Source organism: Terrapene carolina, unplaced genomic scaffold, assembly GCF_002925995.2.
Source record: "Terrapene carolina triunguis isolate 2854851 unplaced genomic scaffold, T_m_triunguis-2.0 Scaffold102, whole genome shotgun sequence".
Classification (NCBI taxonomy): Eukaryota; Metazoa; Chordata; order Testudines; family Emydidae; genus Terrapene; species Terrapene triunguis.
In genome coordinates this window covers 4903771-4931265 of record NW_020664453.1, presented here as the reverse complement: position 1 = coordinate 4931265, position 27495 = coordinate 4903771, and the positions used below count along the sequence as shown (strand labels likewise).

Here is a 27495-nt window from a genome sequence, read left to right as displayed (position 1 = left end):
CCTGCTAAGGAGGAAGGAGAGCTCCAGGCCAGCTCCTCTGGGGGGCTGGATGCTCCAGACTCAGGGTTTTTGGTTTATATGGTGGGCGCGGGGCAGTCCCTCCGGAGAGAGTACCTTGTTCCCCTGGAGGTGGATGGGAGGAAGGTCGATGGATACTGGGATACGGGCGCAGAGGTGACACTGGTCCGGCCCGAGGTGGTGGCCTCAGGTCGGATGGTGCCCAACACCGTCCTGACTCTGACGGGGGTGGGTGGGACCCCATTCAAGGTACCTGTGGCGAGGGTACGCCTGAAGTGGGGGCCCAAGGAGGGCCCCAAGGACGTGGGGGTACACCCGTATTTGCCCACTGAGGTGTTGATGGGGGGGGACCTGGAGGACTGGCCAAGCAACCCCCGGAATGCACTGGTTGTGACCCGTAGTCAGAGCCGGCGAGGAGCACTGCGCCCTGGCCTTGGGGAGGGTGCCTTGCCCGAGGCGCAGGACCCTAACCTGGTGGGGAGGGAACACCCAGGGACACGGCTCAGGGAGGCTGCGGCTTCAGACCCAGCCGGCGAGAGAGAACAGGTGGCCATCCCTGTCCCAGCTGCTGAGTTCCAGGCCGAGGTGCAAAAAGATCCATCCTTGCGGAAGATAAGGGACCTGGCCGACCTCGGTGCGGTACAGACCATGGGGAGAGGTGGCCGGAAAAGGTTCCTGTGGGAGAAGGGGTTCCTGTACCAAGAATGGGCTCCCCCAGGGAAAATGGAGTCGGGGGGATCAGGAGGCAGCTGGTGGTACCCCAGAAGTATCGCCGCCAGCTGCTGTACCGGGCCCATGACATTCCCCTCTCAGGGCACCAGGAAACCTGGCGTACCCAGCAGAGGCTGCTACGGAGCTTTTACTGGCCTGGGGTCTTTGTTACTGTCCGGCAGTACTGCCGATCCTGTGACCCCTGTCAGAGGGGGAGGAAGGCCCGGGACAAGGGGAAAACGGCTTTAGGACCCTTGCCCAGCATAGAGGAGCCTTTCCGGAGGGTGGCCAAGGTTAAAAGGGGGGCTCTGAACCAAGAGAGCCCGAAGCACAGACCTCCAGACTGGAGCGCTGGGAGAAGACCCCAGCCCAGTTGGAACCCCAGGGGTATTGGGGTGGGAAAAGGGCACAGGCCGCATAACCCTTCCCACATGCGAACTGCGAATGCCCTCGAGCACCCCCGACCTAAGGGGGGGCGTGAAACTGGAGGGGCCTGGTGTAATTCTCACCAAGGAATGGGAGGGATGCTGGGGCATCCATGGGAACGGGGGTAGGTTCGAACTTCCCCGGGTCACTGGCTGAAGTGACCCCGCTCAGTTCGGTCTCGAAGGGGGGAGATGTGACGAACTGAGACTGTTCTTACTGTGCTCTGTGAATGCTGACAGGGGAGTGTGGCTGGGATGGTCTACATTGGGGGATGGGAGACTGACTGAAAATACCTGAGCCTGTAACATGAGAACCCAGGAGGGGGCTGGGGTGAGGTGACACCTTTGCCCGGGAAACTGAACAAAGGCTGTGGGAGGGGTCGCTGAAGGCAGAGTCTCAGAAGCTGGCTAGTGACCTTGGCTGGAAGGCAGACAGGGCTCTGATCCCCTAAGGGGGCTAGGGTGCCCGGGGACCCCAAGATGAACCTAACTGAGGGGGTCCTGTTGTCTGCGCCTGTAAGACCTGTCTTGGACTGCATTCCTGTCGTCTAAATAAACCTTCTGCTTTACTGGCTGGCTGAGAGTCATGGTGAATCGCAGGACGCCGGGGGTGCAGGGCCCTGAGTCCCCCCATACTCCGTGACAGATGGTTCTCGGGGTACCCAGGACGGTGAATCACCTTGTTATCCTCTGCCTCCAGCATGAGGGAGACTTGCTTGTGCTTAGCTGGGTGGCAGCTTCCTGACACCACCAGCCAGTTAGCCAGTCAAGCACTCTCCTCTGGGTGATGCTTACCCTCATTTTGCCTTGCAGGTTAACAATAGGTGCATCCCAGTCCCAGAGCCCCTTTGCAGCATCCTCCTGTAGGGTCCAGCCCCTTATCCACTGAACACCCACAGAAATACCACGTCTGCTGTCCCCAAGGGAACAGTGTACACACCAGCTTGTATGATTCAACTCAGGATCAGAACCTCACTTAATATCACAGCACTTAGATATACTTGTAGCGAAAGCAAAGATAAGATTATCATCAAAGATTCAAGAGATAGCAAGTTAGGATAATGGACACAAAAGGTTAGGTATAAAAAAAAAAAACATAATTCACTTTCTAGAGACTAAACAGGCTTACCAGCTGTCTAAAGAAGTTTACCTCAGCCCCCCAAAGTCCTCTGCAACCAAGGCTGGTTGTGATCCCATTTTCATGAATCTAAACACATTGCACGTTTACTTCCTAGGTGCAGGATGGGGGTGGGGGAGGGCATCATTTTTGCCTTCTACTTCTATCCCCAAAGTTCATTGTCTGTATTCTGACACAGTATAACAGTTTCCCCTCCCCCCACCTTATTTGTTTTCCTGAATGCTCTTCATATGTTGACTTTGCATGTAAATGTATATCCATTGTGTTAGCCTGCAATGCTTAATTTACATCTCTCAACAGGTGAATAAACATTTCTTATCTGTGAGAAAACATGTCTGTCAACCCTACCTTGATACAGACTTTAAAACGTATTTTCAGTATACCGTATAAACACATAATTCCTTATATAGTATCTGTACATACAGTTCACTACGATATTAATGACCAGTGTGACCCTGGCTTTCATTTAAGTCCTCACATTAGCTTCTTTGGTGAACATTAAGGTACATACCAGAACCAGGACACTCCTGTATCCCCCTTGCTAGCTGGCATTAAGGAATTCTTGGGTTACAGTAACTACTGGATTTTTTTGCTCCACTCTAAAGAACAATTTATAATCTCTGATGAATTGCAAAAAAAAAAAAAAATCGGGTGTAAAAGCAACTTTAAATTCTGAAAATGACACTGTAGTACTCAGCAGAGTGGTATATAATATTTAACTAGACCACTATCTTATTTGCAGCACTGATATTGTACTGTTGGAAGAACTTTTTAATATACAAGTAAAAAGGAACACATTATAAAAAGAAAAGAAAGGAAGCTTTAACACATACCTAACTGATCAGCCAGATGTTTACCCTTTTCCAGAGGAATGATTCTTTCATCCTCCATGTCACACTTGTTTCCAACCACAATGACTTGTGCATTATCCCAGGAATAGGTCTTGATCTGAGTGGCCCTATAGCAGGACAGAGAAAATAGATAATGTATTGTCAGTAGTGCCAAAGAATGTTATATGTTAATTTATAATGAAAATAAATACTTATAAACATTAAACCCAATTCCAACTGTAGATCAGCTGTTGATTAAAAGGTAAATTACCAAACATATATAAGGCAGCAATGCAACATTTTAAGGTATATGAATGATGACAGATTCTATTTTATTATCCGAATACTTTGTATACAAAGTTAATGTACCAATAAAGTTTCCCAGTCACATTTTTTAAATATTTTAAACATTAATTAATTAATGGAGATACCCTATCTCCTAGAACTGGAAGGGACCTTGAAAGGTCATCAAGTCCAGCCCCCTGCCTTCACTAGCAGGACCAAGTACTGATTTTGCCCCAGATCCCTAAATGGCCCCCTCAAGGATTGAACTCACAACCCTGGGTTTAGCAGGCCAATGCTCAAACCACGGAGCTATCCCTCCCCCCTTTGTGGGAACAGAACAAAAAGCTGAATTCAGTAGTGTCATTTTATACATTTTAGGAAAATTAACACAACTTCTATGGCCTCTTCTGCTTGTATAAATCAGTCAGTGATCACAGAATACCAGGGTTGGAAGGGACCTCAGGAGGTCATCTAGTCTAACCCCCTGCTCAAAGCAGGACCAATCCCCAGACAGATTTTTGCCCCAGATCCCTAAATGGCTCCCTCAAGGATTGAGCTCACAACCCTGGTTTTAGTAGGCCAATGCTCAAACCACTGACCTATCCTGCATTTACACCAACTAAGGCTCTGCCCCCTAAAGAGAAGAATATATAATAGATGTACACTTAGGGTAACCAGATGTCCCCATTTTATAGGGACAGTCCCGGTTTTTGGGTCTTTTTCTTATATAGGCTCCTATTACCCCCCACCCCCTGTCCGATTTTTCACATTTGCTGTCTGGTCACATTTGCTGTAAACTACTATTCAGAAGGAATCACAATATACGGTACAAGATACGACAAAAATAACCCAGAACTGAATTACAAATTCAATGCCTCTGGACAAATAAATGATGCTTAATTTGCGATTGCTATTATTTTATTTTTATACAAATTATTAGAAAAGAGAATGCAGTAGATGTAATATTTAGGGTTTTAGTCAAGTATTTGAAATGGTTTTTCATGAACTCATGCTGAAAAATGGAATCATCTTGAGTAGAGTAGGAAAGCTGTCATGTGGACTAAATACTGGCTAAAAACCTGTAAAAAAAAAAAAAAAAAAGTAAAGATAAACAAATGTATCAAATTGGGGGGAAATGGGATTTAGTGAAAGATTAGCTCATATGTATAGCTTGACTAAGGGATGTCTAATGCAGCAATGAGCAGACATGATAGTCTGCAAGTATCTGATGATGGTTAACTACAAGGACTGAGGAATTATTTAGTGTGGTACATGGGGGACCACCTGTAGTAACTGAATAAATTTAGACTGAATATCTACATTTAAAACATCTAAAGTGCTTTCTGGCTTGGTATGTGGTGGAATTGAAATGGAGTTTGTTGTGGAGCTGCAGAGTCGAGGAGTGTTATGTTTTATGAAGTTTATACAGTAAGGCATGTGCTGAAATTGCTGTGGATGCTAATATGAGCTTAACTACACCTCTACCTCGATATAACGCTGCCCTCAGGAGCCAAAAAATCTTACTGCGTTATAGGTGAAACAGCGTTATATCGAACTTGCTTTGATCCGCCAGAGTGTGTGGCCCTGCCCCCCCCCGGAGCACTGCTTTACTGTGTTATATCAGAATTCGTGTTATATCGGGTCGCATTATATCGAGGTAGAGGTGTACTCAGTTTCCTTGATTTTCAGTGAGTGCATTGATGGAAAATGCACTTGTGCAATCTCAACGGTAAGCTAACTAAGGCTAGGTCTACACTACAGCGGGGGTCCGACCTAAAATACGCAACTTCAGCTACGTGAATACCGTAGCTGAAGTTGTGTATTTTAGGTCGACTTACCTGGCTGTGAGGACGGGGGAAAGTCGACCGCTGCCGCGCTGCCGTCGACTCCGCTGCCGCCTCTTGCCGCGGTGGATTTCCGGAGTCGACGGCAGAGCGATCAGGGATCGATTTTATCGCGTCTTCACTAGACGCGATAAGTCGATCCCAGAAAACCGATTGCCTGCCGCCGGACCCTCCGGTAAGTGTAGACAAGCCCTAAGTTTTAGGAGTAGGAACAAGACAAGAGTTATGAGTTGGAAGATGATGTTTAATGGTAGTCAGATTTCATGGATCAAATCTTGGCTTTAGACAACGTGTATATTGTCCCCAAACCCAAAACTAGGGGAAAGGAAAGTTATGCTGAGTCCTCGTTTTAGCTCCCCAAATCAATGAAATTCACTCTCTGCAGCCCCTCAACCCACTGAGCTGCAGAGGGGCATTCCAGGTGGGGCTTGGGAATGTGGTTGTGGCATGCACATATAAACAACCCAAGAATAAAAAAAAAAATTAAAAGAGAGAGAGAGAGGTCCTTAAAGTCAGGTTTCTAAGTTCATATATACCTGAAGAATTGTTGTGATTTTCAAAAGAACTGAGCATCCAGCAGCTCCCACAGAATACAGGCTAACCAAAATAATTTTACACCTTTTGACATGAGTTGTTAGCCAGTATTCAAGGTCTTGTGGATTGTTTCCATTAGGAGGAGAAACTGAGGCGAAGTCAGGTATTTCTTTGATGCAATCCTGTTTATTTACAAAAAATATACACTAAATCCTTTGTCCCTGAATGTAGGAGGAATCAAATAGCAGGAGACCGTTTCTTTGTTCACAGTTTCGAGCCTCTTTTTAGCCAGCACTCTTCCCAAATGCTCTCTAGGTTTTTTCAGGGTCACACTACAAGTGTTTCTCTGATTATCTCTGGGGTTTCCTTGCTGCCTTCTGTGTACATTGTAGTGTTTCTCTTGCTTCTCTTTGGGTACATCTACACTGCCTTCTTAAGTCAGGTTAGGTAACCTACATTAGCTAATTCATGTTAACCTAGTAGGGAAGACATGGCAATTTGGCTTTCAACTTAGGTTAGTGCTACTGTGTCTTCACTGTTGTTAACCTGAGTTAGCTAACACAGGTTATCTAACCTGACTTAAGAACACAGTTTATTCGCAGAGTACACGTACCCTTAAACATGCACATGCGCACACACACAGCTGCAACAAAAAATACTGAGTCCCCTGTGTTTGCATTCAGACCCCAGTAAAACCCCTCTCTCACATAGCTCAGATTCCTAACCGGCCTTGTAAGTGGCCTGTGTTTTGGGTGGTGGCTCTTATTGTTTCAGCTGTCTTTTCCATAAAGGAGCTTAATTACTTCTAACATTTGTCGCAAATGAAGGGCATCTGGTACACCCAACAGCTTCAGCAAACTTTCACCCAATCCCAGCATAACAACATTAGTTTTTCATCCATTTGCCAAAAGAGAGCCAGGATTCTACCCAAGTTTTTATTTCTATTTAGTTTACTTAAATTGCTCTCCCTTTAATAACATGGGGCTTGATTCCTTCAGCTTCTGATTCACAAAGAACCTCCAATGCTGATTCTGATTCACTCTTGATAATTTAAGTTAATTGTGAACAGCCCACTCTCCTCTCCCACAGAAATGTCAATTACATGATTCCATGAGTATCTGTTAAGCAGGGGTTCATTTTATTGTGCAAATTGCCTTAAATAAATAAACAGCACATTTGATTTGTAGATGAGGAAATTAGTCTAAACAAAGGCCCTTCCTTGAATTCAGGCTGATTTTTCAAAATGCAAAAATTATACAGAATGATGTATTTTGAGGCTGACAATTTCACCTTACAGGCTAGGAAATGTAACACCTGGGGTTTGATTTACATTTGCTCTTTACTAACATGATTTTTTCCTTTTTTATTATGTTGCAGGTTGTTTTAACTCTTTTTTCTTGTATTCTGTGTTTGTACAGCTGATTCCTACCAGCAACTTATTTTTTCATTGGATGATTTATAGTTAAAAGGATGGCCAGGCTGACGGTCTAGCAGAAGGGGACAGTGATATGGATGCAGTGCCTTGGGAGAGACTTACTGGAATTTCCTGAGTGCCTTGTTCTTGCATCTCGCTGGTAGTACTAAGATAGGCAATATTTTCAAACCTTATAATATTTGATTACAAGATCCACAACCTTTTCAGAAGCATTCTCGGAAAATTGCTGTATCTGAGATAGAGGATGCACAATGTAATCTCCAGGAACTGCTAGCAAATAGAATGATTGCTGAATCGTGCAGACTGTATCCCTCCCCCAAAGTGGTGGCCAGGATCTCTTGTTAATGTCTGACGAGTTCACCTGTGAGTAAAGTGAGGCCACGTCTACACTACAAAATTAAGTCGACCTAACTTACGTCGGCATTCAGCCACCGCAGTAATTTCATTGTTTGTCTACACTTTGCTCCTTCTGTCGGTGGTGCGCGTTCTCACCAGGAGTGCTTGCACCTATTCAGCTTTCACTGTGGGGCATTGTGGGACAGCTTCTGAAAGCCAGCAACAGTTGATGTAAGCAACACAGTGTCTACACTGACACTGTGTCGACCTAACTACATTGATATTGACTCTACGCCTCCGGTGGAGTTATTAAGTTGGTGTAGCAGGTGAGTTATGACGGCGGGAAGTAAATTTTAGTGCAGATACTTACATAGTTGGTACATGTCAGCTGCCTTGTGTCGACCTAACTCTGGTAGCATAGACCAGGCTCAGTTCTCAAAACAATTTTAGACCTACCTGAAGAAACGAAGGATTCTGCTCTGATGACACTTCTTTGTTGTTGGATAATTTGAACATACATGCAGAAGGTGTTCCACATCCCCTGGAACCTACACCCTGGAGATTCAATACACATTCTGTACATTTCCCAGAAGGTAGCACAACCATGTGCTCCTGCGCAGTGAGCCAAGCACCATTTTGAAAAGGTGTAATTGTACTTTAAACTAGTGGGTGGCAATGGCAGGTGCTGTGAGGAGAGTAGCTGTCGCCACTGTCTTTCCTGGCCGGGTCTGCATGCGTTAGAGCCGCCATGGCTGCATAGGGGTGTCCAAGTCCCACACTGGGAGGGCGGCAATGCACACAAGGGCCCACAATTGTAGCCTCCCCGCCTGGAACAGGGAAGGAGGTATGGTGGAGGCGGAGCGGGCAGTGAGACAGGAGGTCTCTGGGGAGAAATGGGGGGTGGTTGGGAGATGGGTTCTTGGCACAGCCCTGCATCACTGGTGCGTGGTTACTGTGGAGGTGTTAGTAGAGCCCAGAAAATCCACGGATATCCGCTTTATATCCGCGGATTGTGGATATCCAAGGACAATTTTTGTGAATCGCAGATCGGATGCGGATATAAAGCTTGTATCCATGCAGAGCTCTACCTTTGACTAGTAACATTTTTCCTTGCAAAGGCCTAAAACTCTTCTCCTAATGATCCATAAATGTATTCATTAGATTCCACAGAAACAAATTACCTTAAATCAGATGAAAGTGCACCACCTAATTTACATGTTTTTAGCTTCTTGCCTTAAGAAAAAAATGCTTCTTTCAAGGACATACAGCAAGCTTTACTCAAAATCATATTAAAAAAATCACAGCCGTGAACAACCAGTATGCATTCTGTCAACGTCTTACAGATAATCTTTTTATACAAGAGAAAACATTGAAATCCTGTACCCAGATGTCATTTCTAAAATAAGTGAAAATGCTTTGTTTTCAAATAAGTTTGAAAGGTTCCCACTGGATTTAAAGGAAGTGTTCTTGAATGCTTTGGATTTATTCCCAATGGCTAAGGTGTCAGACAACCTATCATATCACACTGCATTTGAGACAGAATGTTTTATTTACACTATGGTTTATTTACTGTGTTTGGACACAACACTTCACTAACCAGGCAGAACAACATGGCACTTGGAGGAGGGAATAGATGCCTGGGACCACCTCCAGTGACTTATGGGGTAATAACATGGTGTAACTGAAGGGTGAATTTGACTCTTGACCTTTAAATATTGTCTGGCACTTGTCTAATTTCAGAGGGAGTTATACTCAGCACCTCAAAGGCTCAGGCTCAAAATGTACATCTATTAACTTTACACAGCACTGTACCATTTGTGATGTAACTCATGTACTTCTGGACACGACACAGTAAGAACAGTCTGTGAAGACGTTTGAAGATGTTTTAGCCCTTAACACATTTTAATTTTTTCTTTTGTAAAGTGTTATTCAGAAATCCTTCTGCCAAATCTTTTTTGGTTTCTCAGTGTTACGTGCCCTCTTCTTTAATTCCCATAGATTTCTAAATAATGTTCTAGTTAAGTGCTGGCAAAATAAAGGCTCAATAAAAATGTCTATAAATACATGGAGCTGGCCAGAAGCCTTGCAGATGTCAGCATGGTTGTAGAAAATTGCCTGGTGTTACCACACCTAAATATCAGTAGGAACAGAGGTAATTCCATGATCAGGCCACAACCTCTTAGCTAAAGTATGAAACACTGCTGTCTCTTGGGAATCCAAGTGCAACCTGTAGTGAGGTCTGAGAATCTCTTAGGAGAGGGCTGGATATACTCTACCAACATAAGGAGCAATCGCGAAGAGAAGGTTACTCACCCTGTGCAATAACTGAGGTTCTTCGAGATGGTTGTCCCTGTAGGTGCTCCACTTTAGATGAATCTGCGCCCCTGCACTTGTCATCGGAGATCTGTAGTAGCAATGCCTGGTTGGGTCGCACATGTGCTTTTCCCAGTCTCATGCCGCCTCAGGTGGTTACATAGCACCATCAGACCAGTCCTTCCTGGGTCCCTTCTCTACCGCAGTCTCAAGCGTGAAAACTCCAAAGTAGAGGGGAAGAGGAAGGGTAGAGGAGCACCCACAGAGACAACCATCTCGAAGAAGCTGTTACTGCACAGGGTACGTAACCACCTCTTCTTCTTCTTCAAGGAGTGTCCCTGTGGGTGCTCCATTTTAGGTGACAGTAGAGCAGTGCCCCTTGGTGGAAGGAAGGGGCTTCGGAGTTGCAGTCGTGGCAGATGATAAAACCATAAGTCCGAATAAAGTGTCTGATGATAAATGCTGCTCTGTGGCATACTGTTGTGTGAATGTATGGGCTGATGCCCATGTTGCCGCTTTGCAGATGTCCATAATGGGGACATTGTTGAGGAAGACTATTGAGACAGAAAGTGCTCTGATGGAGTGTGTGCAGGTCCCAGTGGGGGTGGTAGCTGTTGTTGATGATAACTAGGGCTGTCAAGCAATTAAAAAAAATTAATCGCGCTGTTAAACAGTAATAGAATACCATTTATTTACATATTTTTGGCCATTTTCTACATTTTCAAATATATTGATTTCAATTACAACACAGAATACAAAGAGTACAGTGCTCACTTTATATTTATTTTTTATTCCAAATATTTGCACTGTAAAAAACAAAAGAAATAGTATTTTTCAATTCCCCTAATACAAGTACTGTAGTGCAATTTCTTTATCATGAAAGTTGAACTTACAAATGTAGAATTATATACAAAAAATAACTGCATTCAAAAATAAAACAATGTAAAACTTTAGAGCCTACAAGTCCACTCAGTACCCGCTCAGACAAACAAGTTTGGCTACAATTTGCAGGGGATAAAGCTGCCCACTTCTTGTTTACCATGTCACCTGAAAGTGAGAATAGGCGTTCGCATGGCACTGTTGTAGCCGGAGCCGCAAGATATTTATGTGCCAGATGCGCTAAAGATTCATATGTCCCCTCATGCTTCAATTACCATTCCAGAAGACATGTGTCCATGCTGATGATGGGTTCTGCTCGATAATGATCCAAAGCAGAGCAGACTGATGCATGTTCATTTACATCATCTGAATCAGATGCCACCAGCAGAAGGTTGATTATCTTTTTTGGTGGTTCGGGTTCTGTAGTTTCTGCATCTGAGTGTTGCTCTTTTAAGACTTTTGAAAGCATGCTCCACACCTCATCCCTCTCGGATTTTGGATGACACTTCAGATTCTTAAACGGTGGGTTGAGTGCTGTAGCTATTTTTAGAAATCTCACATTGGTACCTTCTTTGTGTTTTGTCAAATCTGCTGTGAAAGTGTTCTTAAAACGAACATGTGCTGGGCCATCATCCAAGATTGCTATAACATGAAATATATGGCAGAATGAAGGTAAAACAGAACAGGAGACATACAATTCTCCCCCAAAGAGTTCAGTCACAAATTTAATTAATGCATTACTTTTTTTTAAATGAGCATCATCAGCATGGAAGCATATCCTCTGGAATGGTGGCCGAAGCATGAAGGGGCATACGACGTTTAGCATATCTGGCACGTAAATACCTTGCAATGCTGGCTACAAAAGTGCCATGCGAACACCTGTTCTCACTTTCAGGTGACATTGTATACATTCTCCCTTAAATGTACACAAACTTGTTTGTCTTAGCGATTGGCTGAACAAGAAGTAGAACTGAGTGGACTTGTAGGCTCTAAAGTTTTACATTGTTTTGTTTTTTGAGTGCAGTTATGTAACAAATAAAATCTACATTTATAAGTTACACTTTCATGATAAAGAGATTGCACTACAGTACTTGTATGAGGTGAATTGAAAAATACTATTTCTTTCATTTATCATTTTTACAGTGCAGATATTTGTAATAAAAAATAATGATATAAAATGAGCACTGTACACTTTGTATTCTGTGTTGTAATAGAAATCAATATATTTGAAAAATGTAGAAAAACATCCACAATATTTAATAAATTTCAGTTGGTATTCTATTAACAATGCAATTAATTGTGATTAATTTTTTTAAACGCGATTAATTTTTTTTGAGTTAATCGTGTAAGTTAATTAATCAACAGCCCTAATGATAACAAAAGTCAATGCAGCTGGAGATCCATTTAGACAGTCTCTGTTTAGATATGGTGTCTCCTTTATAACATTCAATGATGGAGAGAAATAATTTTGGTGATTTTCTGCAAGTCTTTGTCCTTTCAATGTAAAAAGCTAGCGCTCTTCAGACCTCCAGGGTGTGGAGCTCTGCTTCTCATTTATTCTCATGACGTTTGGGGAAGAACGTCAGGAGATGAATGGGCTGACTCAGATGGAATGAGTAAGCAGCCTTAAGAAAGAACTTGGGATGTGGTCTTAAAGTAACTTTGTTTTTGAAAAATGTTGCATATAGGATGTGTGCCATGAGGATCCCCAGTCCCCCCCACTCATCTGGCGGATGTGATTGCGACGAGGAAGGCCACCTTCATTGAGAGGTGGAGAAGTGAACAGGTCACTAGTGGTTCAAAAGGGGGCTCCAGTAAGGCCTCGCAACACTAGATTGAGGTCTCATGATGGAGCAGGGTCTTGTATTTTGGGGTGAAGGTTACAAAGGCCCCCGAGAGAACGTTTGGTGGTCGGGTGGGCGAAGATCAAGAACTCGTCCACCTTGTAGTAGAACGCTGTCATTTCTGCGAGGTGTACTCTGATCGAGTTCATGGAGAAACCCCATTTCTTAACTTCCAATATATAGTCCAGTACCAATGGTAGAAGAGAGGAAGTTGCCATGATTTGTCTATTTTGGCACCATGTATTGAATCTCTTCCATTGTGTTAGCTAAGTATGTCGCGTACTTGGTCTTCGAGTGTTTAAAAGAATGTCCCTTACCTCCTCGGAACAGGCCATTTCACAGTCTCAGAGCCATGGAGTAGCCACGCCTTCATGTGGAGTCTTGCCAGGTTCGGGTGGTGGACCTGGTCCGCATCCTGAGACAGGAGGGGAGGTAGAAGTGGAAGAGTGCCTGGTGGTAAGGAAACCATGTTTGTCTGGGTGACATGGGGGCTATCAAGATGACTCTGCAGTTGTCTGTCCTGATCTTGTGTATGACCCTGGATAGGAGAGGGGTCAGAAGGGGTTCCAGTAGGAGTGCCATCCCATTTGAGGGGAAAAGCATCGCCTAGAGCAGTGTTTTTCCAAGTTCGGGTCACAACCCAGTACTGGGTCGTGGCATGTAAGGCACTAGGTCGCCATACTCAGCACCCAGGGACCCTAGCAGTTCTGGTCAGCACCACCCACCGGGACTTTAAAAGTCCCGTTGGCGGTGCTACCCAGCTAAGGCAGGTGCTGCCCAGCTAACTGCCTACCTGCTCCTACACTGCGTTGCCCCCTGGAAGCAGCCAGAAGTGGGTCCAGCTTCTAGGCAAGGGGGCCATGGGGCTCCGTGTGCTGACCCCACCTCAAGCATCTGGCCTATGGGAGCTTGCGTGCCTCCGCCTAGGAGCCAGACCTGCTGCTGTCTGCTTCCGGGGCACAGCGTGGTCCACAGTGCCAGTACAGGCAGGAAGCCTGCCTCTGCACCCCAGCTGTGCCGCTGACCGGGAGCCACCGGAGGTAAGTCCGTGCCCCAACCCAACGCCTCAATCCCCTGCCCCAGCCCTGAGCCCCCCCAAACCTGGAACCCCTTCCTGCACCCCAACCCCTCATCCCCGGCCCCTCCACCAGAGCCTGCACCCCCAGCCCAGAGCCCTGATCCCCTCCCGTACCCCAATCCTCTGCCCCAGCCCTGACCCCCTCCCACACCCCAAACCCCTCATCCCCAGCTCTGGTGGGTCGCAGGCATCAGCAATTTTTTTTAACTGAGTCCCCAGAAAAAAAGTTTGAAAGCCACTGACCTAGAAAATGGGGCCCCAATCCTGCTCTGGAGCAGAAGTGTGGGCACTTGGCATTTTGGATTGTTGCAAAAAGTTCTATAGCTGGGAACCCCCATTGTTTGAATATGCTCTGTAGTACTCCAGCGTTTATTTGTCACTCGTGGTCCTGGGAAAATGTTCTGCTCCGTGCATCTGCAGTGGTGTTTGGCATCCTGGTAGGTAGGAGGCTGAGATGTTGAGGCTTACGCACCAACTCCATAGCATACATTGCAAACTGCCCTTAGCTCCAGTAGGTTTATATGTAGTGTGGAGCCCGACGGGGACCAGTTGCCTTTGATCGTGTGATTGTGCAGGTGCACCCTCCAACCTAGCAGGGAAGCATCCATTGTGAGTATTATTGCTGGAAGGTTCTGCGCGAAGGGGACTCCTGCGCAAACATTGTTTGGCTGTGTCCACCAATGTAGAGAGTTTTTTACTTTGGTTCTCATTGCGAGATGTTTGTTTATGCTGTATCTCTGTGGAACATACATTGTCCAGTGCCAGCCTTGCAGGCATCACGTGAGCAGTCTGGCATATTTGATGACAAATGTCCTTGCGGACATGTGACCTAACAGTTGGAGGCAGGTCCTGTCCAATATCTGGGGACTGGCTAGTGGCATGGTGATTAGATTTACTAGAGTTGTAAATAGGTGTCATGGCAGCGAGGCTGTAGCCTCCGGAGAGTTGAGGTAGGCCCCGATGAACTCCAGTCTCTGGACAGTTGTGAATGTTGATTTCTGTTTGTTTATTTATAGGCCTAGACGTGTGAAGAGAACTATTGTCTTTTGAGTAGCTTCTCGTGCCTCTTCTCCTGTCAATGCTTTGAATAAGCAATCATCCAAATAGGGGAATATTATCTTGTCTGTGGAGGTGGGCAGACACCACCACGAGAACTTTCAAGGATACCCGTGGTGCAGTGGAAGTGGTCTGCTCCTAGAACAAACCTGAGGAACTTCCTGTGTGAGGGATGTATTGTTTCGTGAAAAGATGCACCCTGGAAGTCAAAAGTCGAGAACCAGTCCCCCTCTTTCCAGTGCTGGAATTATGGTTGCTAGTGTAACCATCCTGAATCATTGGGTCTTCACCAATTTGTCAAGTCTTCTCAAGTCCAGAATGGGCCTCCATCCTCCAGTTTTTTTCTGGGTTAGAAAATAATGTGAATAGAAACCCTTCCCTCTGTGTTGTGTTGGTACTGGTTCTACTGCACGTAGGTGTATCAGATGGTTTACTTCCTGTCACAGTAGATGTTCATGAGAAAGAGCCCAGAAGAGGGATGGAGAGGGAGGGTGTTAGAGGGAATGGAGGTAAACTGGATGGAATAGTCAGTCTCGATGACCTCTAATACCCATTTGTCTGATGTGAAGGTCTGCCAAGCTGGGTGGAATAGGTTTAGATGGTCTCTGAATAAATAGGTGGTAGTGGATGTTTCCAGCTGTTCCAGATGTTTTGAAGATGTGGGAGGTATCTCAGGCCCTAGACCAAGCCCTCAAAATTGTTGTTTGGAAGGAGGTTGCTGGGATGTCAAAGGCTAGGAAGGGGGCAGTCATCATCTTGTGGGTCTCTGCTTTCGCCTTTGTGAATCGTATTGCTTCTGGGGTTGTGTATAAGGCACAGATTGAAATCTTTGAACTGAGTAAGACTTGCCCTGTTTTTTCTTCTGTGTAGGTGTGTATGTGCCCAAGGATTCAGAGTTGCTCTGGACTCCTTCAATTTGTGAAGGGACTCGTCTGTTTTGGTTGCGAACAGCTTGGGGCCTTCAAATGGAGATCCTCGACCGCTGATTGTACCTTCTTGGGAAACCCGGAGAGGTGGAGCTAAGAAGCTTGTTGCACGACTACAGCCATGGCGATGGGGCATGCCATGTCTGCTGAGTCCAGTGAGGCTTGCAAAGCTGTTCGAGTGAGGAGGTGGCCCTCCAAGCTGGTCGTTCTGAAATAATACTTTTTGTCTTCAGGAAGAAAATACATAAATTCAGACCTGGGTGGCACGCGAACTGCCCGCTGTGGGTGGATAACCCCCAGCCTCGCCCCTTTTGCCCAAGGCCATGCCCCTCCCCCACCAGAGCCCCCATAGTGCTGCTGCAGACCCACCTTCCCAGCCCTCCCGGCCCCAGCCCCGGAGCGCCCGGCAGGCAGTGCAGCCCCAGCCCCAGAGCGCTGGGTAGACGGCATGGCCCCGGGGCTCCAGCCCCAGAGCTGGGCAGGCCGCATGGCCCCAGCGCCCCTACCACCAGTGCGCCGAGTGGGAGGTGCAGTCCCAGCACCCTGAGCCCCAGAGTGCCAGGCAGGTGGCGCGGCCCCAGTATCCCCAGCCCTGGAGTGCTGGGTGGTGCAAGCAACAGCCCCAGCTGTTCCAAGTCCCAGCCACAGGCCTCCCCATCCCCAAGCACAGGAAAGAGAGGGAAGCCAGAGGGGACCTGGCGGCAGAGTGTGGGTGGGGCCACGCTAGGCTGTTTGGGGAAGTTTAGCCTCCCCCAGCCTATGATACCCGCGGCCCATTAATTAAGATAATTTTGAATAGTTTGTGTAATTATATTTGGCCATCAACGCCTTGTAGTTAGTGATCCTAAATTGTAGGGTTGCTGACAAGAAGGCCTTACGTCCAAGAAGATCTAATCTCTTCTAGTCGTACGGGGTGGTTCTGGAGTGAGGTTGTCATTCACAGCCACCACTATAAGGAAGTTTGGTGTGGGATGCAAAAACAGAAATTCCCTTCCTTTAGAAGGAACGTAATATTTTTTTATCTATCCTTTTACAGATGGGTGGGATTGTTGCCAGGGTCTGCCAGATGGTTTTGGCTGGGTCTATGCGAATGTTGTTAATTGGTAGGGCCATCTTGGAGGAGGTTGAAATATGTCAGAGTAGATTTCCCCTTCATCCTTATCGTCCTTGTCACTAGATAAGGGGGGAGCTGTTCTGGGCGGTGTGGCAAGTTGGCTTGGTACTGAGTGTGCTGGACTGAGGTCAGTACCGAGGAGAGGAGATTCTGGCACTGAGGTGACCAGAAGATCCTTGTGGCGGAGGAATTGCTGAGGTACCAAGAGCATCAGTAACAATCAGTAGGATCGTGCGCTATGTGCTGTAAAGGCAGAAGGTGGTGCTATAGCCTGTAACGGTGCTGAGCTGCTCCGACAGTACCGAGGCAGAGGTTTTAGGTTTCCCTTTGCTGCCTGTTTCCGAGCAAGCCCACTTAGGGTCTTTTGCTCGCACAGTACCCACGGTAGTGGATGGTCCCGCTACCTCAGCGGTGGACGGTCCTGGTGCGGTTTGTACTGATGGAGTCTGCAGAGTCGGAAAATGCCACTTTTTGGAGGATTCCTGAGGAGGTGAGGTTGGAGCCCGCTTTTTGCCACCTTCTTGGCAGAATGCTCTTTTACTTGAGCAGGTGGAGGGGAACCTCTGTTGGAGGCTGCCATGGGAGACCAGTGTCCAGGGAGGGTCCGTGATCTGGGCTCAGACACCAGGCGCAGAAACTTCTCCATCATGAGGAGCTCTAACTGCAGGTCCCTTGCCTTCCTGCCATAGGCTTTCAAGTTGTGGCAGTGTGAACACTTCTGTGGAATGTGTGTCTTGCCAAGGCAGCAGGCACCCTTTGAATGCCTGTCATCAACCAGGATAGACAGTCTGCACATAAGGCAGTGTTTAAACCTGGAGAGCCGAATATGCCCCTCAGAGAAGGGTTTTCTCCCATGAGGGAGGATAACTATGCTACTCTAAGGGGTATCTAACAATTGAAACTTAATTTTCTCATATAAGAGAGAGCCTTTTTGTTTGTGTTTTTATAAGAAAAAATAAACGGGGAAGGGTAAGTAACTATTTAACTAACTATTAACTAAGCAATTGGAATCCTAAATTAGATTAAAGAAAGCTAAACTACAGAGGCACTGCTAAGTGCTACGTCTCAAGCCAAGGGAGGTAGAGAAGGAAGTGAGGGGGGGTTGGTCACACGATGCTATGTAACCCTTGAGGCGGTGCAAGATGGGGACAGTGCACGTGTGACCCAACCAGGCACTGCTACTACAAATCTCTGATTACAAGTGCAGGGGCGCAGATTCACTTCAAGTGGAGCACCCACAGAGACACTCCTGGAAGAAGAACTCCATAGAGTCGTGACTCATCATTCTGTGAACCAGTATCATTTCCATCATCTCCTGCATGAGTTTCTGCCCTCTCATTCTTATCCAGGTCCTCATCTCAGGCAGCTGCTGGGAAAGCAGGAAAACTACACTATCCAGACCTAATGGAAAGAAGAGGCAGGTCAGAGTGTGATGAAGATGCTGATGGGCACTGCCACCCATGACATCGCCACCCAAGACACCTCCCAGCCTCCCCTGGGACTTCACTCACAAAGGCTGAATAAAAAAGGAGCTAAAAGGAAGTGATGCAGGACTGTAAGATACTGGCTTTGTGTTTATCAGCGAGTGCAATGTTCCGCTCTAGTATCTGGCCTATGTAGAGAATAAAAATTAGAGGAACTTTTCTTTAGCTCAGGTGTTAGAGGCCTGTGATTTTGCAGCTTAAAGATAAGGTTTCTAATTCCAGCTCCCTGTGTAAATATGAGTGATTTGCCTGTCTTCAGAAGCTTTGTTACTGGACTCTGAACTCTCTCAAAAAGGAAGGAATGGAGCTACTGAAGATCATCTACCCCTGCTAGATCACTTGAGAAATCTAATAAAATCAGCATAGAAACCTGACCTTTGTCCCTTGCCAGAAGGAGTTCATCCACCAAGGATTCTAATGATATCTCCCTACCGTACTGTGACACATAGGCCCATTGGTGCCAATGGGCAAAGCATTAATTGTTCTTTACTAGCAACTCCTGTCTCAGACCTGACAAACTCACTGCATCTAATACACCACTTTCATGGTATTGATCCTTGAAGGGTAGCATGTGAGGTCTCTATTGAAAGCTTGTAATTTATCAATATTCATAATCATTGTGAGATGTGTGGACGAGTAGTATTTAAGGAATAAAATAACTATATTGAAAAATATACCTTATATGGTATTGAAGTAAGAGTTAGTCACCAGGCAACCATCTGTCTCAGTGATGACCCATTCAAGCAGGAGGGAATTCACCCCATCCATGATTAGCCAGTGATGTAATGCAAAGCTCAATTGTCTACCCTTGCCCCTCTCCAAACAGTCAATGAAAAACCATCAAAGATAACTGCAAACGATCAAAACCAACGAGATGAAAAGGGAATGTTGTAACAGACTGGAGAACAACATGTCTTTGAATAAACACAAAAGATTGGTTCAATATATCACAGGGTGAAGATAGACACTGTGCACCCATTCACTGAGGAGACAACTTAAACAAGGGTGTTTCATGAAAGATTGGATCTTGGTTCCTGGGAAGCCAGTCGGCTCTGCAACAGACTGAACTTTGGGGGGGGGGAGAGGGAAAACTACTTTATTGGAAAGGAAAGGTAATAAGTATACGGCCAAGTTCATGTTTTTATGATTTTGTTTTATATTGTAACCATTTGTTTCCATCATTCCCTCTTGTTTCTAGGGGAGCCTCTATTTTTCTCTTAAATAAACCTTCTCTTATTTTACTATAAGTGCTCACAAGTGCTGTGCTTTACACAGGAGTGGTGATTTGGGTAAAACTGGTAAACTGGGGTACACTGCTCCTGTGGGAACAGAGGATCGGGGATTTTTGTGAGTAGCCAGTGTCAGGGGCTGGATATCACAGGGGAATGCATCAAGGGACTCGGGCGCACCTCTTGTTAAGCTGTGACATAAAGAAAGGGCCGGAATAGCCCAGAAGAGAGTGCTTAGTGGCTAACAGGCTGGTGATATTAGAGGACTGCCACAGGCAAGACAGCCTCACGCTGGAGACGGGGTAAGGAGGTGACTCACAGTCTTGGGTACCCCAAGAACCATCACACATACCCAGATGTAAAGCCAGAAATATAAATGCTGACCTCTTCCCTCTCATGTCACCCTCAGCCCCACCTGCTTTGCAGTAAATTGGTTAGACTATTTCTGCTAAAGATACTCAGGGTTCAAGTTTGCTCCAAGTTACATCTCTGCAACTCTCAGGGCAAAATGTAGCCCAAGAAACTAAAAATCTGTGCAGTAATATAAGCTTGAGGCTTTGCAGTCATTTTATTTGTTTTCACTTATTGGTTAACAGGCCACTTAGCTCAAATTGTACCTGCCTATAAAAATGACTAATATTTCCATCTGACAGCTATTTCCATCCAGAAGAGTTATAGCAACAAGACATTAATCTTGTAAGCTAAATCATGCCTCAAATTAATCAGCAGAGTGACTCCCATTATCTTTATTACATTAGGTTTCAGGAAACATGGCAAAGAAAAAATAGAACAAAAAACATTTTGAAAGGTAAAGAAGCACTCAGGATAAATCTGACCCAAATTTAGATTTGGCAAACATAATACTTCTATTGGCATTAGGTTCCATAAAATATTTGCATGAATTAAAAAAAAATCCCAGTGGATTTTTTGTAAACAAATAAACTCTCCCCCTACAACATTTGTAAGCAAAGCACTGTAGCAGTGTTCTAGGGCCTAAGGATCTGGCAGTGAAATTGACAGGGTACTTTATCATTGACTTCAGTAAGAGCAGGATTTCACCCTGGAAAGGATGATAGTAAATAAGAATGAAAATGACTATTCTGCTTTAATTCTCATAGCTGGCAGAATATAAAAAAGTAAACAAAAAGCTGATATGATTAAAAATAAATAAGATTTTTAAAATTATTGACTCTTTAGTAATGTAAAGTATGATACATAAATATTTTTTAAATATATGGTGAAAATTTCAAACTTGGGTATCTAAAGTTAGACATCTAAATAAAAGTGGACTGATTTTCAGAGATGTAGAGCACCGGTAGCTCACGTATAAGTCAATGGCCCTCAATCACCACTGCTTGGCACCTTGCACATTCATGCCCAGCTATGCAAAATGTGTGTAAGGTGGTTCCATGGGTCTGAGGGAATGGGGAATTCAGATCTGGTTTTGTTGCACAGGTTTAAATAGCTACACAAGATGCAAGCTAGTGGAAAATTAGGCCCTATAGGAGCCACTGGTGCTCAGCGCCTCTAAAAATGAGGCCACTTTTATTTAGGTGCCTGAATCATAGAATCTGAGGGTTGGAAGGGACCTCAGGAGGTCATCTAGTCCAACCCCCTGCGCAAAGCAGGGCCAATCCCCAACTAAATCATCCCAGCCAGGGTTTCGTCAAGCCTGACCTTAAAAACCTCTAAGGAAGGAGATTCCACCACCTCCCTAGGTAACCCATTCCAGTGCTTCACCACCCTCCTAGTGAAAAATGTTCCTAATATCTAACCTAAACCTCCCCCACTGCAACTTGAGACCATTACTCCTTGTTCTGTCATCTGGTACCACTGAGAACAGTCTAGATCCATCCTCTTTGGAACCCCCTTTCAAATAGTTGAAAGCAGCTATCAAATCCCCCCTCATTCTTCTCTTCTGCAGACTAAATAATCCTAGTTCCCACAGCCTCTCCTCATAAATCATGTACTCCAGCTCCCTAATCATTTTTGTTGCCCTCCGCTGGACTCTTTCCAATTTTTCCACATCCTTCTTGTAGCGTGGGGCCCAAAGCTGTACTCCAGATGAGGCCTCACCAATGTCGAATAGAGGAGAATGATCACGTCCCTCGATCTGCTGGCAATACTCCTATTTATACAGCCCAAAATGCCGTTAGCCTTCTTGGCAACAAGGGCACACTGTTGACTCATATCCAGCTTCTCGTCCTCTGTGACCCCTAAGTCCTTTTCTGCAGAACTGCTGCCTAGCCACTCAATCCCTAGTCTGTAGCAGTTCATGGGATTCTTCCGTCCTAAGTGCAGGACTCTGCACTTGTCCTTGTTGAACCTCATCAGATTTCTATTGGCCCAATCCTCCAATTTGTCTAGGTCCCTCTGTATCCTATCCCTACCCTCCAGCGTATCTACCACTCCTCCCAGGTCATCTGCAAACTTGCTGAGGGTGCAATCCATGCCATCCTCCAGATCATTAATGAAGATATTGAACAAAACCGGCCCCAGGACCGACCCTTGGGGCACTCCACTTGATACCGGCTGCCAACTAGACATGGAGCCATTGATCACTACCCGTTGAGCCCGATGATCTAGCCTGCTTTCGATCTACCTTATAGTCCATTCATTCAGCCCATACTTCTTTAACTTGCTGGCAAGAATACTGTGGGATACCGTATCAAAAGCTTTGCTAAAGTCAAGGAATAACAGGTCCGCTACTTTCCCCTCATCTACAGAGCCAGTTATCTCGTCATAGAAGGCAATTAGGTTAGTCAGGCATGACTTGCCCTTGGTAAATCCATGCTGACTGTTGTTGATCACTTTCCTCTCCTCTAAGTGCTTCAGAATTGATTCCTTGAGGACCTGCTCCATGATTTTTCCAGGGCCTGAGGTGAGGCTGACTGGCCTGTAGTTCCCTTTTTTAAAGATGGGCACTACATTAGCCTTTTTCCAGTCATCTGGGACCTCCCCCAATCGCCATGAGTTTTCAAAGATAATGGCCAATGGCTCTGCAATCACATCCGCCAACTCCTTTAGCACCCTCGGATGCAGTGCATCCAGCCCCATGGACTTGTGCTCGTCCAGCTTTTCTAAATAGTCCTGAACCACTTCTTTCTCCTCAGAGGGCTGGTCACCGCCTCCCCATGCTGTGCTGCCCAGTACAGTACTCTGGGAGCTGACCTTGTTCGTGAAGACAGAGGCAAAAAAATCATTGAGTACATTAGCTTTTTCCACATCCTCTGCCACTAGGTTGCCTCCCTCATTCAGTGAGGGGCCCATACTTTCCTTGACCTTCTTCTTGTTGCTAACATACCTGAAGAAACCCTTCAATTCGATCAGGGTGGATGTAGTCCACTCCCAATAATAGATGAGGAGGTGTCAATTTCAGAAGAGGCAAAGCTGCTTTTCTAATGAGCCAGCCACTACCAGTCCCTATTCAAGCCCAAATTAATGGTGTAAAATTTGCAAATGAATTTTAGTTCTGCTGTTTCTCTTTGAAGTTTGTTTCTGAAGTTTTTTTGTTCAAGTATAGCTACTTTAAAATCTGTTATAGAATGTCCAGGAAGATTGAAGTGTTCTCCTACTGGCTTTTATATGTTACCATTCCTCATGGTAGGTTGGCCCTGTCAACACTGGTTCTCCACTTGTGAGGTAACTCCCTTCTCTTCAGGTGTCATTATATAATGCCTGCATTTGTAATTTTCACTCCATGCATCTGAAGAAGTGTTTTTTACCCACGAAAGCTTATGCCCAAATAAATCTGTTAGTCTTTAAGGTGCCATCGGACTCCTTGTTGATAGTTTGTGTGACTCTGATGAGGACATTTGTAACTGAGTCAGAAGAAAGCGTCACAGTTCTTAGCTACAACTATGGGCAGCGGGTGAAGCTTCCACTGGGGTAGGCTAGCTCCCTGTCCCGCCACTTCTGCCTGCAGCCCCACCCACACTCCACTCCAGGCCCTGCCCCTCCCCTGCTCAGTCCCCTCCCCACTCGACCCCCCGCCACTGCTTGCTGCACCCCTCCTCGCCTCTCCCCTTCCCCCCTCCTCTATCCCCTCCCGATGTCCCTCCTTTCCTCCACCCCACCTCTCCCCCAAGACCTCCGTCACTCGCATTCTCCACATCCCTCCACGTCCCTCCTCTCCTCCACCCTCCCCCCCTGCGGGGGTGGGGAGGTGAGGAAGGACATGGCGAGCGGTGGGCAGGGGAGGTCTGGCAGGGGAGGGGAGTGGAGGAGAGGAGGGACGCAGTGGTTGGGGGGTCCTCGTGGGGAAGGAGACAAGCAAAGCAGCAGGGGGGAGGGCCTCGTGGGGGAGGAGGGTGGAGGAGAGGAGGGATGCGGCGAGTGGCGGGACCTCTGCAGGTGGGGGGGTGGAGTGGAGGAGAGGAGGGACACAACAGACAGCAGCGGGCGATGGGGACCTCATGGAAGGGGCAGAACAGGGAGGGGAAGAGGCAGAGGGGCCACCATGGCCCAGGCGTCCGGCAGCAGGGCAGCGGCGGCTGCGCCGGGGAAGGCTTAGCCTCCCCTGGCCTACTGTACCCGCTGCCCATGGCTACAACATTACAATAACCCTGAACAATATTTGGCAAACCAGTGACTAAAGATGCCTACAATGATCAAGGCACAGATTAAGCAGCCTGATAATTCTTCAGCTAACCTTATAACTGCTTCATGCTTTAGCCATATAGTGAATTCAGATACAGTCCAAATCATGTTGCATGTTCTGCTCATGACCTCTGATCCTATTAAGAGTGAAATCTTCTCCATTAATAAACCTGTCCATATGCATTATGGGGTAGCATTAAGCACATCATCCTTACTTTAAGACTGATATCACAGAGATGTATCACAAGAAGGTATTTCTAGTTTAATGAAAGATACCGCAATTCACATCTGCACTAATATATGAAAAGGTCACTGCACACAAACTGTGATTAATGGAGAGAAGGCCATTGGCTTGGTGGAAAGAGCATGATGGTTATGCAGAAGAATCAGGTTTTGGCAGAACCTTTAGATTTGTGCACCAAGGGGTTAGCATTACAGAAATGATTTTTAGTTGCTGGAGGGTGGTTCAGGAGAGTGGGTGAGGTTTATGTGACTAGTGTGATGTCATGGTTTGGGAGGTGGTTCTTGAGATCTGCATGGAGGCAAAAACCATGTGTGACTGCCTGATGGGGTTCAGCCATATCAAGAATAAAATGGTGGCTAAAACCAAACAAGTTGGGGGAAAGCCAAGTATTAACGACAAAAGACTGTATTGTAGCTTTTAGCTTCCACCCCACATTGGGAGATGCCAACGGGGGGCATTCTAGAGACAGCCTGGCTGATTCAGCCGGAATTCCTCCAGGGCACTGGGAAGCGAATGCTTGAGTAAGGATTGTGAACAACTTTTTACAGGGTGCAGCCCAACCCCTGGTGCTGACTCAGTTCCAGCAAAAAAGGCCTATCCCTCATACCCCCCCTTTCCTTGTCAACCACCTCCTCCTCCTCGCGGTTCATGGCAGAGGCCTGTGACTCGGGCTCCTCAGAGGTATCCGTGGTGCGGATGTGTGCAGCGGTGGGGTCTCTGCTGAGGATGGGATGCAGCTCTTTGTAAAAGCGGCAGGTCTGTGGCTTGGCACCTAGGGTGACCAGATGAGAGGAAGAAAATATCGGGACACGGGGGTGGAGGGTGACGGGGCACTCACATAAGTGGAAGACAAATTTAAGTGAAGACACATGCTCAACTAGGTCGGCATAAACTGCCTTGCATCGACCTAACTTTGTAGTGTAGACCAGGCCTGAAATGATGGTGAAGAGTCTGTTCCCTCAGTACAACCAGTACTGACCAGGCTATCAGACTCCCATACCATATATGAGAAACTATCAAATGAGATCATAAACTGCAGGTAGAGGCTTCCTAGGACACATTATTATGTGCATTTGTTCTGTTTTACTAACTCAAGGAAAGCAATTGTTGCCAGAACGGGATGGTTCCTAGGTCCTTCATTCTCATGTTACCCTTTGTTATGTCTCTCTAGGAAGGTATGGCCAGTCTCTCTCTCTCACCAGAGTGCCATGCCGTTCCACAAGAAAAGTCATATTCACACAACGCACAGTCAACTTGTGGAACTCCTTGCCAAAGGATGTTGTGAAGGCCAAGACTATAACAGGTTCAAAAAAGAACTAGATAAATTCATGGAGGATAGGTCCATCAATGGCTATTAGCCAGGATGGTCAGGGATGGTGTCCCTAGCCTCTGATTGCCAGAAGCTGGGAATGGGTGACAGGGGATGGATCACTTGATGATTATCTGTTCTGTTCATTCCCTCTGGGACACCTGGCATTGGCCACTGTCGGAAGACAGGATAGTTTGGTCTTGCCCAGTATGGCCATTCTTATGTTTTTATTCCTTAACTGGAAAACCCAAGTGGCCCCATCACATATGCAGTGGTATGATTCTGTAGATGACCTAAGGAAGTCTGAAGTGTGGGCGTACAACTCCAGAATGAAATTCTCTAAATATCAGTAGTTGGGATTAATTGGCCAAGATGCCCATTAGACTTTTGGAGCTCTGAGTGGTCACTTGAGAATTCAAAACAAACTATTAACGGGAGGGGCTCTCCTTTAACTCATGGTTCCACACATTTCCAGTGATATGATTCATACCTCTGCTTGTGAGTTTAACAGCTAATTAAGTATGGAGTTCCTCATTATTTAGGCATAAATCTGCAGTAGTTTCTAATCAAAATTGTGTTTAACATGCCTTGATGGAAATGCTCCTTTAGTGTTTGAAGGTTGGACAACATACTGTTATACAGATGGGAAAGTGATGTATAGCTTCTAGTAATACATATGCTTTCTGCATAATTATAATGACCCTGAGATCTCAAACACACACTATTAAAGAGAACTGTTATTCAACAGAAACCTGAATTGAACTTGATGCTGACAGTTAATACCAAAACTATCATATTTCCACTGCCAGATAATTCCAGAACAAGTTTTGATGTGCTTTAACGGTGATCATTTAGGGAAACTGTAAAAGTCACATACATGTCTATCAGACTCCAGCAAGGTCACTAAAAGCCCTGCAAATCATTCTAGATTCCTTAAATCATTGGGCTGCCTCTTCGCAAACTGACAAACCCTTTCTACTATATGACCCATAAGCAGTAAGAGGAGAAAAAGGAGTGATTACAGTATGCTGTTTTAGAGATTCTTTGGGCTTGCTCTCACTGAAGAGGGAAAAGACCTAGCCCTACTGTTAAGCTGTATATTTTCTGAGTGAAAGCTGTTCTAACATTGTAGTAACATTAAGCTGGGTATACATTCTAGTACCAGATTATGTTTCAGCCATTTATATAGAAGACAGAAATAAAATCAGCATTTTCTCAATGTCAGCTTCAACTTGCAAGCCCAAAGACAGATACTAGTTTTGAGCTTAAAATGTGATTGACCAATGGCTTTATATTTTTCATTGCAAAAGCCAAACTATTTCCAAAGTTTATAATTAAAGAGCCAGATGTAAATCACTGTAGCTCTACTAAAGTTAATGAAGCTACTCCCATTTATACTTGCTGAAGATCTGGCCCAGAGACTAGTTTTAGGGTTAAACCCTACCATTCCGCAACAACACTAATTTATTACTCCCCCATTTCCCTCCACCATACGTTGAATACAGTTTTAAGTCCGAATTTAAAAAGAATTCTCCATACAGCTGAGCACCATCTTACCTGGGCTCTTTGCTGAGGATGTGGCAGCACTGGACAATTAGTCGGTCAGTGCCTTGGGTTTTCAAAGCTTGCTCTCAGCCACTTGCAAATAAGAGACCTTGAACTGGTCACTGAGGAGCTGTAAATGAAGGAGCTGTTTGGGCTCCTGATGCCAATGCTCACAAGTCTCCATTCACTTGAGCCTCACCAAACCCTATGTTGTGGTGTATAAATAGTGTTGGGATTTTTTAGAAGGGATATAACCTCGTATGCTTTAGGGCATAAACCAACCAATCTGAGAGGGGTTAGGGAGAAACTGAGCAGATTA

At 45.8% G+C, this 27495-nt stretch overlaps 1 protein-coding gene across 1 annotated transcript in view; it reads right to left on the bottom strand.

Annotated features, from left to right (window-relative positions):
* LOC113406512 (ras-related protein Rab-3B) overlaps positions 1-27495 on the bottom strand; it is a 134468-nt gene that overhangs the window by 5782 nt on the left and 101191 nt on the right. The window contains exon 5 of the mRNA XM_026651761.1: positions 3126-3250. Within this exon, the coding sequence (XP_026507546.1) occupies positions 3126-3250 (125 nt within the window). The remainder of the gene's footprint in view (positions 1-3125; positions 3251-27495) is intronic.